The 13,400-nt window shown below is 48.1% G+C and overlaps 1 protein-coding gene across 1 annotated transcript in view; it reads right to left on the bottom strand.

The window, feature by feature from the left end:
* LOC144933132 (peripheral-type benzodiazepine receptor-associated protein 1-like) overlaps nt 1–13,400 on the bottom strand; it is a 136,207-nt gene that overhangs the window by 33,650 nt on the left and 89,157 nt on the right. Inside the window, exons 8-11 of the mRNA XM_078857712.1 lie at nt 7,801–7,890; nt 5,122–5,226; nt 4,043–4,093; nt 732–1,077 (exon numbers count right to left, since the gene is read on the bottom strand). Coding sequence (XP_078713838.1) covers nt 732–1,077; nt 4,043–4,093; nt 5,122–5,226; nt 7,801–7,890 — 592 coding nt within the window. The remainder of the gene's footprint in view (nt 1–731; nt 1,078–4,042; nt 4,094–5,121; nt 5,227–7,800; nt 7,891–13,400) is intronic.

Raw genomic sequence — 13,400 nt, 5'->3', positions numbered from 1 at the left:
TTCCACATGCATACAAAGCATTGACCACCGGTGAGTGAGTGACCGGAGTGCACCAGCGAGTACTGAGATATGAAAAGCTGGCCAGTGTGCTTATGTCCTTTAAATTATCTCAATGTGCAGATTTCCCAATTTGTACAGCGTTTAGAGATGTGGCTACACCAAAGCATATTGTGGTTATAGTCTGTTTATTATGATTCTTTATTTTTCCTGTGTTCCAATTTATTCCAAATGTGCTATTCAGTATCGTGCAATGATATGCAGCATATCTCACAGAAGCAGTGCACCAGCGTATGTCAGGAGACAGCTCCAGAAGGATGTGTCACAGGACTGTCTGAAAAACCTTTCAAGTGGTCTTGACAAAGTCTGAGTTGCATTGTTTTTTTTTATGAAAAGCAAAATTAAGTCCTAACCTAAAGTCAATAATTTTTTTGTACATTCCTTGGTGACCATACACAGACCATCAACACACTGATCTTGAGAAACCCCTGAGTAACCATGAGTGGCTGATGCCAGGGTTTGAATCCATGATCTCAGCAGTGTTATTAGCTCTCTGCTCCGACTTGTAAACCACCACCAGGTTACAGGGTTCAGAGCACAGTGCGCTCACCAGCGCTCCACTCCGCAGGAAAGAAGAACAAAGTGCCCGCGAGCAGCCCCACCGCACCCGGCAATTTATGCACAATCACAAATCTGCAACGAAGCGCACTTGGGCGGACAGCCGGGAACGTTACCGGCAGGCAGTGGGGCCGCGTGAGCCACGCAGGCCGTCCCGTCCATCCTCTCCGGGGGACCCGGCGAGGACCAGGCAGCGGCCACAGCAGCAGCTCCCGTGAGCTCATGACGCCCGGCGCCGGCCTCCGCGGTCATAGATGGTTCCGCCGGCGGCCCGGTTGCCTCGGGGCCCCCGCGAGTCGCCGCATGCAGCTGCGGCTGCGTCTCGGGGGGCCTGGAGGCTCCGCCGTTCACCGCGTCGCCGTGGGCCTTGTGCAGGCCGAATCGCTCCAGCTCGTGGGTGAGCTGCCCGAACTGGTGGTGCACGTGCGTGCGGCACCACTCCTCCAGGTCGTGCACCTTCGCCTGCCATGGTGCGAGCACGCGCCACCGGGAACGGCGGTCGGCATCAGTCACCAGCATGGCAAAGTCGAGGTGTCATCACGTTCAAAGCCGTTGATGCTGCTGTACCTCTGCTGCTGGACGGAGGACTGCTACACGCAGCGTCGATCGTGGGATCACGCCGTCCGGCGGCGTTTCAGACATCACTCACCATTGGTGTTATCAATGATCGAGAATCAAACTCAAGTTGCCAGTTTCATAGCACAGTGCCTTCACTCTACCCAAATCAAAAACGAGTGCAGGTAAATAGCCTAACTCATGTACTACCACGTACCAGCTCATTGCTGTCTCTTTTGATGGGTGTCACACACACATTGTGATCTCTGCTTGTTCAACAAACCCTTCCTCTAAGGCACCAGGCTAAAGTTGTCTCTCACGAACCTGTGACTGCAGCAAGGAGTATCGTGATTGGTGAGACGCTCGACCGGGTGAGCTGGGAGCTCTGCGCTCTTGAGCCATTATCGTTAACCACATGTCGAGCACAACGGTGAGAAAGCTGAGACCCTGGAGAAACACCTCGCCTGTCCGTGACCTCCAATTCCATCCCTATTATGATCACAATCAGGGGCAATTTGGGAATGTAGCAATTGTAAGCATTTCTATAACACATGGCCAAGACCCCAGCAAGATAATTGCCTCTTGGCAGCATGGTGCCAGATGGTCTACATTTTTTTCTCTATGTTAATTCATCGTTAACTAACTGTATTCCAATGGCCGCCCTGCACTGAATTTGGCCAAGGGTACAGCTCTCCAATTCACCACAGTTTGGCATGCAAACAAAGCCTAATGATTGCGAGACATTTCCAGCATTAATACTTGTTCTCTGGAGAAGATAACAAATACACATTAAAATTCAGAAGTTAATTGTCGAGAAAGAGGCAGGCACTGTCTGTAGTGCAACACTGACAGCCAGAGTGGAGGTGGGAGACGGTGTGGTGCGGGATGCTAAGGAGGGAGGGAAGCTGAAAAATTCTGTAAAGAGAGTTCACGTGGGGAGTGTAGGGAGATTGAAAGCCACTGCTGTAATGACACAGTGGGGCACAGCGGACGTGCAATGCACATTACCCTGACAAACTCGACGGTGAGGAAAATAACACGTTCTGCGATCGCACAAAAGTGCCAGAATATCGCCGCAGATGGCCAAGTGCCTCCAAGCAATCACTCAGCGTTGAACCAAAACAAAGCTTGACAGTAAAATTAGGTTTCACGTGTACGCAGCAATAGCAAATATGTACAAGATTCAATATTTTCTTGAAACGTGTAAGTGCCAAAAAGGCATTGCATTCGAGGGCAATTTGGAAAATACTAACACCAATGCACGGCAAGTAACAAACAATACACAATTCTCTATGTTCCTGGAAAAAAACACATGTGCAAAGGTTTCCTAATGCCTCGATTGATCTATTAATGTGAATTCCTACAAAACATGTGCGTGTGAATCAATCTTTTCTATTCCTATGATGTCTGTAATAGGTTCCCATGACACCTGCAGCCACTCGTGGCCACTACATTCACCACAGAATTAACAAAAACAATATTTTGTTTCAGTGAACGATGACCCTGAATCACGATGATTCATCGTGTCCGGCTGGACGGTGAATTGTCACACCTCCATAGAACATCCTCTGATAAACTTCACAGCAGTGGACAACCGGGTGCTGTTATAACAGCTGCAAGTGTCCGCAATATGACCTATCAGCGCCACGGCGATCAGGTAGGCAGCACACAGCCCCTTGTTGCAATTGAGACAAACGTACAGCTCATGTGCGAATCATTTTGTGAAAGAAATCAAGAGTGAAAACCATGCCCTGGCCCGACCCTCATCCATTACATTGCATTGAAGCACTGTTATGTTCTGTGTAATGTCCTCCGCACCTGCCGGTGTAAACAGTCCGACTGCCCAGCATTCACAGGGCAGACAGGAACATTTGCAATGGAATAGCATTTGTGTTTATAGAGTGTCTAAAGATGTAGCTGCAACTCAAGTCGCTGTACAGAATAGTGAGTGCACATTTCGATTTAAAGCTTTCGTGACTGCAGGGATTCATCTTCTTGGTTCTTTCGGTAAAGTCACGTAGAATGGAAATAATAAAATAATAAAAATAAAACATAATAAAATTATATTTTAAAATAATAAAAATAAAACATAATAAAATAATATTTTACAATGTTTTATTTTTATTATTTTATTATTTCCATTCTACATGACTTTACCGAAAGAACCAAGAAAAGTGAGTGCACACTGTGATGAATCTCAATGGAATGTTTGTTTTGGAGAGCTGACATACACTCGCCTGTCACATAATTGTAGGTCATTACAAAGAACCACCACAACCAAATAGATAGATATAGTTATGATAGAGTCAAGAGGCAGAAGATAAGAGGATGGGGCAGGGAGTTGATGGCATCGATTGCCAGGGGGAAAAGAGTTCCAGATTGCAGGGGGGGGGGGGGGGGCAGCAGATATAGAGCGAACTCCCATGCAGCACATAGAGAAGAGCTTGGCGACTGGAGAGAAAGGTACGTGCAGAAGAGTAGAGTGCTACGGAGCGCTGGGACAATTAGTCCATTAAGTCGATGAATTAACTGAACATTATCATCAACTACTATTTGTGGTCGATTAGTCGGGCCCCTTTGGCAATGGTGGCCATCCCAACATCCTGCCTCCTTAAGGTGGGAAACCACTCCCCCCCCCCACCCCACTACGATCCACGGCCAGCGTGGCGCGGAGATTATACCGTACCGATGAAGTCACCAAGCCCCGCCAAACATCTCTGGTCTAGCGACACACGTGGGAAAAGAGGTGAGCCTTTTTTAATTGTCCCCAAAATATTTTCATGATATTGGCAGAGTGATGGAACCAAAAAAAATCGGTTGAGTGCCACGGGTCATAAGGACCTGTGGCCGTGGGTCAGGCAAATCCACTCACCTCCAGGACCTGCACAACGTCATCGTGGTCTTTGTTCGTTTCAGCTTGTGCCTGCACAAGGATGGGGACAACATTACCATACTCATACAATGTTCACCACACCAAGAAGTGGTTGGGGATATTTTTTTACCATATTTCACCACGCTGGTCAGTGTGGGTTGGTGACGGTGATGGGCAAAGACGTCGTTACGTATGAACTTATTTTGTAGCGTACATAGACAACTGTGCTAATCGAAGGTGCGTGTGCCAATCGACAGCCTGGAACACCCTCGCAAATGAGATGTTCCACCTCGAGTGATTTCCAAGGTGGAATTGTTTTTTTAACCAATTCATAAATACACGTGGCAGCAAAGTGCAGTACAAATATGGATTGTGGCACACTGCCCTGTACTGCCCACCACGAATTCCCTCAGCAGCCTGCGTCAACCTGGTGTAGAGATTCTGAGATCAAATGAAATTTGGTGCATTGCAGGGGAATTAGTAGGTTACAGCAGAAATATAAGCAAAAAACAAGGGAACCCTATTTGAATGGTTTCAACTGCACCCACAATCCACATTGGACATCGGTGAGATAAAATTGTAGTTTGTTACTTGCAATGTGCAAAGAACATTTCCCTTATTTCAAATAGAGAGATATATTGCCGTTTAAAGTATGCATTTAGATTTAACTATGAAACGTTACAGAAATGTCATACTATTAGGCGGCTGTAATAATGAGTAACCTACAGACCTTTGTCGATCCACTGCTGGATGAAGGTCTCCCCATGCTGTGTTCGTCAATAGCGGTTGTTTAGAGTAGACTTCATCACGCTGGTCAGTGCGGGTTGGTGAACGAGAGGGACGCGGGGGTGGTGGGTAGGTCTAGAACGAGTGCAGGTTTCACTCGCGTACTGAGGTTAGCCATAGCCGGGAACCCATTTGGGGTGGCCGAGTTCATTGCACGATGCATTAACGACCGGGCCATCGGTGTTCATTGCGGTCATTTAAAAACATCTTGGTCAGATGGGCACACAGTTGAGTGAACCTCCCACAGGGAGCAGGGCACGGTGACGACACGGGGTGCTGTGGGTACACACTACCTTTTCAAACCTGTCCAGTTTGGCACGCAACTGGTGGTTTTCCTCTGCCAGGGAGCCCTTCTCTGCCTCTGCAGCCTTCACTCGCTCCTGCCACTCGATCTTTTCCTGGGAAAACACGGGGCGAGGCGGGCTCTTCGTCATTATAATGATTACTATGACGTAATTACCACGTCAAATTATTATATATCACGCATTATGCGTTGGGCTTTATTGTCAGTAGACGGCCGTCATGTTAATCTGGAATAAAACACAAGGTCTGTAATGCAGTGTGAGAACCAATTAGCCACTGCTCCACCCGCGTCTTTAAATATAACTCTTAATTAAAACATTTTCAACATTTTTGGGGAGAGAATTGTCATGTCATGACGGAAGATGATGCCACGTAACTACCAATACATTCATTACAATGCACTTATATTCTTGGTTCTTTCGGTAAAGTCACATATTCTTTCCCTTCTACGTGACTGTACCGAAAGAACCAAGAATATGAATCCCTGCAGTCACAAAAGCTTTCAATCAAAATACAATACACTTCTTCATTCATACAAGAAGCACACCTTTGAGGGCCCAGCAAAGATTGATTGTCACATGCTACTTAACGAAAGGATTAAATCTGAGAGCTGGAACATGTGAGATAAAGTAACAAAAAAACAAGTTTAATATGATTTTCTGTGCAGTCATTGGTAACTGAGCTGAGACCATGAACTCCCTATACATGACATCCAAGTGTAATCACGGGATGCTTAATCCTGGATTTGAGCCCAGGATATCTCTGCAATGCAGAGCAGGCATCCTGCATCCAGTACAGCTCTCTGGTGTGCACTTGGTAATACCGCGTCAGATTGCGAGAATGCGAGCAGTGTCAACACGCCAGCAAACGGTGACAAACCATTCACCTTCCATCACTAACCTATGACAGCCGGTCACCTCTGACGTTCGAGAATGATTCACTCCCGACGCTTAGATCAATAATTAAATGCTAAATTTAATTAATTACATTCACTATCATTCATCCCCCACATTAAGTACTCCGTTAGCTCTGCGGCAGCTTTGTAGGCATAACGTAGTGTGGAACATTTGTATTAATTCTGGGTATAGGCTGGTAAAATCACGTTTACAGAAAGTGTCGCCCTTTGCCGGAGGCATTCCTCTACATTAAGGGTCACGATGGGGATATCGCTAAAAAAAACAGATGCTCCGGATACCGTCTTGACATTGATGTTTAGTTCAATCCAATAAAACTTACATTCATACCAGATGGGTAGCAATGCAATAAATTGTTACGAGTCATGATCACAAATCAATTCAAGAAGCAACCTTTTGGTCAACACACACAGTTCAAAAGACAACGATGATTACACACACACACCATTCAATACAACTGCTGCGAGCTTAAACGACATTAACGGAATAATCAGTGCATCTTCCTTACCTTAGAAATGGTAAGATCTACTTTTTTTAAGGTGCAATTATAAAACACACATGTCACATTCACAATAGCATTTTATAAGTCACGTTTTTTGCTTTTGTGTGAAAATCGTGCTGTCGGTGCCACGTCGTGCTACTAAACGTCGATTCGGATTTAGGGCAGTGCAGTGGATCAAGCTGTGTGAGAGAATGGCCCACGGAAGGGGGCTCACTTCTCGTGAGCCCCTTTCAAATGACCTCTTTACTTCTCTACTCAGACTGGAGGGCGCTGCGCTTGCCACATGCTTGCTACCAGGACGAATTCATTGCATAGCAGCCAAACTTCTCACAACTGAAAAATAGCAAAATTAGGTGGACATTTTGTTTTTAATGCGGAGCTTTTTTGTTGTTGCAGTCATCGGTGACCGGGTTGAGGCCACGAAATGGCTATACTTAAAAATCAGAGGCAGGCGAAAGGCAAATTAGAACCCAGGGTCTCAGCGGTGATCCCTGAGCTGCCCGCCTGCATCTTAGATTGTGCATTTTTAACCATCGCAATTCATCAAGCAACAGTGGAAAGAGGACAAAATGGAAACAGTGAGACCGCATTACTTACAGGAACTGAATAAATAATATATCTGAGAGTATTAATGCTGATGAAATCGCACGATTGGTTAGCCAATTACCAAAGCACCTGGATTGGACCCGCTATCATCAGATCTCGGAAGCCAAAAAGAGTTGGGCCTGGATAGCGTCCGGATGGGCGACCACCACCACACATAAATCAGGTGCTGTAGGCTGCAGCTATTCTAGCCGGTCAGGGGCAGTTCAGCAACATCCATTGTTGGACTCTACTATGCTCTACTGTATATTCTCCATGCCTTCACCAACCAGCATGGAGAAGCAGTGGATCGACAAAAATGGGCCAACCGTGCACATTTACAATGTAGTGCCGGTGGCGACAGCCCGTGTGGTCTGGTCTCAGCGAGCTGGCCTCCACGGGAGACGCAGGTGCCGTTTTGATAACGTGTTGCATGCAGTATTGTCGGGCAGGAGGAGAGATTGCGTATACAAACGGGTGCACATGTGCGGCGCATACATGTAGAACATATACACGTGGTATATGATTGCAAATTCGAAACCATGTGATTATTGAGTGCATTTAATATTTGCGCCATTCTCATAGCGCGGGGCTATCACGAAGGAGCTGTGATTCACAGACACGCAGTTTGCAGAGTGATGTGGTGCGGTGCGGTGCGGTGCTGGCCTCACCCTCTCATGCTGCTGGGTGCGGTGCTGGAGCCGGGCTGTTTCCTTGCCGAGCCGCACGTTCTCCTGATGCCGCTCCTTCAGCTCGCACTCCTGCAAAAGAACGGCGATGGGCATGCGCGCAACAAAGATAACGATCCCCCTTATAGCCTTAACAGACTTTTGGGGCAAGTGCTGTTAGCGAGTAACACCTATGAAAGCCGGCACGGCACACGACGGGGCGGGTGACCAGCACCACGGCCGACTGCGTTTGTCTCCCCAGCGGTGATGTTTACACACAACACCAGGTACTCGTTTAAGGCTGAGTCGACCTAAGGGAAGACCCAGGACGGGTTCAGATAATCCGTCACTGGTGTTGGACGCCATGAGCGGGTACAGAACTAGGGTCGCTGAGTTCACAGCTGCTACTCTATCGCTCCCCGCTCGCATACAGCACACTCGGTGTGAGCAATGCAAAGGCTGCGGCACGACACTAGCGCACGTATTCCGCGTACAAACACGGCACACAGGGACAGGACACGCCAGAGACACGGGACACCACACACTGTTGAACGGCATGCTCCAACACATGCGCATGTTCAACACGCATTACTGTTCGAAGGCTGGCTGGGGCAATCCCCTCGTACTGAGCCAAGAGGTAATCTATGAGACAAAATTGCCTTAAGGTAGACGATAATGACAAGTCGATGGTTACTGTGCTGTACGTAAAAATGGAGTGAATCCCCGTTTGAGGATTATACTCTTACCATGAACTTCAAGGAAGAGTGATCATGAACTATTTATATTATGCTTTATGACAGCTAATTAAGTGCTATAAATAAAAGCCATTACCCGATATGTCACCTATCACGTTTTTCTTTTTAAGGCCACGGTGTTATTGACTGCACGTGTTAAGTTGTTGTTGTTATTTGTGCTTGTGCACCATTTCCAATGCGCATCATCAGATAACATGTTTCATTTTGTAAATGGCAGTGGGGCTAAGAGCGTGTACAAAGATTTTTGTTTTTTACTTGAAGAGACAGATGTATGAAAGAGACGCTGATTAATGCTCTGTGTTGCATATTCTAATCGTCTCATTGTGAAATGCCAGTGTGGTGAAAAGCATCTACTCTGCGCAGAAATACAGTCAATTACTTTCTATATATGGGCACATCCACTCATTGATGAAACGCCCCCACTATAAGATGCACATATGGCACAAAAGACCTGAATATCAACGTAATAATATGAATGCATATAAACGGCACACTGCTCACAAACATTTGTAGAGAAAAACTGCCCATCAATACATTTGAATGCAACTTTTTGTGTGAATATGACATACTGTAAATATTACTGTTTGTGTTGTGATGGAAGACCACGGGTAAATAAAGAAGCACTCAAAAAACCCCATCGATCCACGTAAAATAAAATATATTTTCACTCCTTCAAAAGCGGCAGCGCTTGCCAGTACCATTTGTTCAAGGGGACAAAACGATGGACCAGATTTGACATGGTGGGTCTCATCAGCAGATATCAAGTCCGTTAAACAAATGATGTTGTGTTGCCATATGGCTATTTGCAAGAGTCATCTTTCTCGACTATCGAGGGGATATAGAGCAACACACACATAAATAAATAAGCAAGCAAAAGCCTGTCTCTCCACATAGAAACAACAAAACATATCTCTAACATATGAATGCATACACACACACCTTAGAAATGTACAACACAGTGTACAGCACACTGCAGGTGAATATTAATATTTTTGTACGACATTTTGAATATGAAAAAAAATGCACATTAATGTTCCACTCTGCTCCATGGATTCCCACCAACAATGCCATGTCCCACTATTTTCAGCATACAATTACCAAGAACATAATCACCTCCCTTTTCAAAGAATCAGACTGCTTCTACGTCATTCATAATTTAAAAAAAAGACTCCCGTGTTACTCATGCCAATTCAATCCAGCACAAAGTCAAACACTTTGTAAACAGGATGCTTACATGTACAAAGACAAAGATCCCCCAAAAATATAGCCTTAACAGACTGTAGGGGCAAGTGCTGTTAGCGAGCACCTATGAAGGCCGGAACGGTACACGAACGAGGGGGTGGGTGGCCAGCACCACGCCCGACCGCCTTTGTCTCCCCAGTGGTGATGTTTACACACCGCACCAGGTACTCATTTAAGGCTGAGTCGACCTAGGGGAGGCCCAGGACCGGTTCAGATAATCGTCACTGGTGTTAGCCGTGAGCGGGAATCGAACCCGGGTCGCCAGGTTCATAGCGCAGCGCGCTAACCGCTACACTACCGCTCATCACCACTGTCACACACATTCAGGTCTCCCATAAGGGCTATTTTGAGAGTGGAGGGCCCAAATGTCGTACTGAGAGCTGGAGCTATAATAAATCATGTACGGCCCGTTATCAATCCATTGCTGGACAAAGACCCTCTCCACGCCACACCTCACCGCGCTGGTCAGCGTGGGTTTGGTGAAGAGGGTGCGCCCACGACCAGTTCGTGTATCACCCACCACCGATGTGAGCACAGTGCACGAGCCACTATTCCACTGCTCTACTCCACGTGACATACGGTGCTCGAAAACACGCAGGGATGTACCGAGCAAAGGACCAAAGCAATGAAAAAATTAATACCCACGGGAACGTGGAATGCTCTTATCTCAAAATATCACTCGCCGACATTACGAGCAAATCTATTCTCTGAGCTCCCCCCCCCCGGTGTCTGTGAATGCAGCTGATGAAACAGAATGCCTCCAAAAACTAAGGCAAATCAAATAAAACAGTGGGATGTTAAAAAGTAAAGTCAGCTCTACTCTTGAATCAGCCTGAAGCACATTAGGTGACCATTCATCAGGGTATAGCGCAGCCTTGTCGCCCATGCTACACAAATGTTTGCCATTAACCCCTCTGTACCCGTTATCCTGGCCTTGTGCTGCCAGGTCCTTTCTTCTACTTAAACAATTGCCAGACTAAGAGGCATGCGTCAACATCACAAAGCCACTCCTCCTCGGTGGCCTTGAGCGGCTAATGGGTAACGGCTGTGAGAGAGGAGTCAAGTGACCCACGGCAACATTTCAACTTCAGAATGCACATGCTGCCCACTGTTAGGCTTGCCACATCTATCAACGTTGACCAATTAAAACATTAGGAATATAACACGATTAAGCTACTACTACTATTTTTTATTTTACCAGGTAAGGCCCACTGAGCTATGTAGCTCCATTTCAGAAGCAACCTGGCCACAAGTGATAGTGGCTTATTACGTGGGAATTTATAGCAGCCAAATACTCCAAACACATGTTGTTTCTAAATGTGGAGGGAAGAACTGGAGGACTTGGAGAAACATCCACGTAACCACGAGGAGAACATGCAAACTACAAATATACAAGTGAAGTATTGGAAAATGACGGCAGGAAACTCCTTGACGGGAACACACTTCTTTTATTAAATCTTGACTTGTAACAATACAACGCGTGGCCTCTCTTCTTCACAATGCACTTCTCTTGACTCTGGACTCTGTGCTGCCGGCTCTCTGTGCCTCGTGTAGACTCCGCGCCTCGGCTACACTCCTCTCTCGCCTCGTGTAGACTCTGCGCCTCTGCTACACTCTCCACTCGCCTCGTGTAGACTTTGCCTCTCTCTCTCTGGCTACACCGTATGCATACTCGGCTCGTGCAGACCTTCCTCTCTCGCTGGCTACACCGTATGCATACTCGGCTCGTGCAGACCGTTCTCTCTCGCTGGCTACACCGTATGCATACTCGGCTCGTGCAGACCGTTCTCTCTCGCTGGCTACACACTACACATTACTCAGCTCGTGTAGACCGTTCTATCTCGCTGGCTACACACTACACATTACTCAGCTCGTGTAGACCGTTCTATCTCGCTGGCTACACACTACACATTCCTCAGCTCGTGTAGACCGTTCTATCTCGCTGGCTACACACTATACATTACTCTCTTCTACTCTCCATTACTCTCCTCTCCGGGCTCTATCTCTGCACCTTCGTCTTCATTCTTAGATGGTTCCACTTCTGCCCCCTGCTCCTCTGTGCATCACCTTATATACCCCTTCTTCCCGGGAGACGGAGCGGATGCGGACCTCAACGTCGGCACCGCTCCTCAATTACCCAATCCCCACGCGCTATCCCCACGATCCGGTTCCGCTCAGCGCGTGTTTCCACTCCCCGACCAATCACACCGCGCTGCTACCCGATCACTCCCTCTGGGCGCGTCACCGGCACACAGCCAATCAGCAGCACTACCCCCACCCGCGCACTGACGCCTGCTCCTCCCCGTCAGCGCGCGTCACCACACACACACCCGTACATACGCGCTGGCACACGACATATACACCCAGCGCGTATCACCACTACATCACCCCCTCCCACATAGCTCGCAGCCGGCCCGGCTGCTAACAACAACCAACCGCGACGATAAAACGACAACCAACAAAAAAAAACCCCATAACCCCCCGAGTGTGCCCCGTAACATAACACAACAACAACAACAACAAGAATAACTATGTACAGATTGACAATGAACCCGAAAAGTCAACAATAACACAATACGAGCAAATTCGAAACGAACGCGCCCCACGTCCCTGCGACTACACGCAGTGACGAGGCGCTCCAACTGCCCCGACTCCTCACGAGGCAGGTCATGCAAAGTAGCACGACCTGGCGCGAGTCCGTCTGGCTGGTCCATCGTATGGGGCGGGACACTGACGACCGTCCGGCGGTTCCGGCTGCTCCAGACGGCGCGGAACGGGCCTGAAAGGGCCGGCCCCGCCGCGGAGATCCGGCCGCCGGTGATCGGCAGCTGTCAGTTCCGAGACACCTGGGAGCAGATCAGGCGAAAATACGTGTGGATCAGGCAGAGACATTTCCCCCTCTGGGTCGCCGGTCACGTCACACGCCCGGCCATCACGACACAAGGGGAGGCCATATGGAGGCGAGAACGGTTTCAGTCGGGAGGGGTGAACGTACCACCGGCGCTTTCCCCACTTTATCTGAACGCACTGGGGCCGTGCAACGCGCACGACCTCCACGGGTCCCCTCCACGGTCTCAACAATTTAGGCGACGTAGCCAAGGGTGCCTGAGGGCAATGCAGCCAGGCCCTGTCACCTGGTTTCCATTCGTGCATGGACACCTTCCGTGCCCGCAACCGTTCATTAGCAATTTGGCGAGCCCGCGAATTAAGCCGCGCGGCCTCCCTCGCCTCTGTCAGCTTGTGAATATTAAACTTAATATGTTCTGCCAAATTAGAATTAGTTCGTGGAGCGGACAGGCCAAGTTGCGTTTCTATTGGCGGGTCAGCTTCCCGACCGTACATCAAATAGAATGGGGAAAACCCCGTAGCTGCATGGGGGGCCATTCTATACGCGGCAAGGACTCCCGGGACCTGCAGGTCCCAATCTACATGTGCCTCGCACACCTGCTGGCACAGCATGGAAGTCAAGGTTTTGTGGAGTCTCTCCACCATCCCGTCAGTCTGCGGGTGGTACGGGGAGGTACGCACCTTCTTGGTACCCAACAGATCGCACACCTCTTGCAACAATTTACTCGAAAAATTTTTACCTTGGTCGGTCAGCAGGCG

The sequence above is a fragment of the Lampetra fluviatilis genome, chromosome 6 (assembly GCF_964198595.1).
Source record: "Lampetra fluviatilis chromosome 6, kcLamFluv1.1, whole genome shotgun sequence".
NCBI lineage: Eukaryota > Metazoa > Chordata > Hyperoartia > Petromyzontiformes > Petromyzontidae > Lampetra > Lampetra fluviatilis.
Note: the sequence above shows the minus strand (reverse complement) of the source record. Positions and strands in the feature narration are given on the sequence as shown.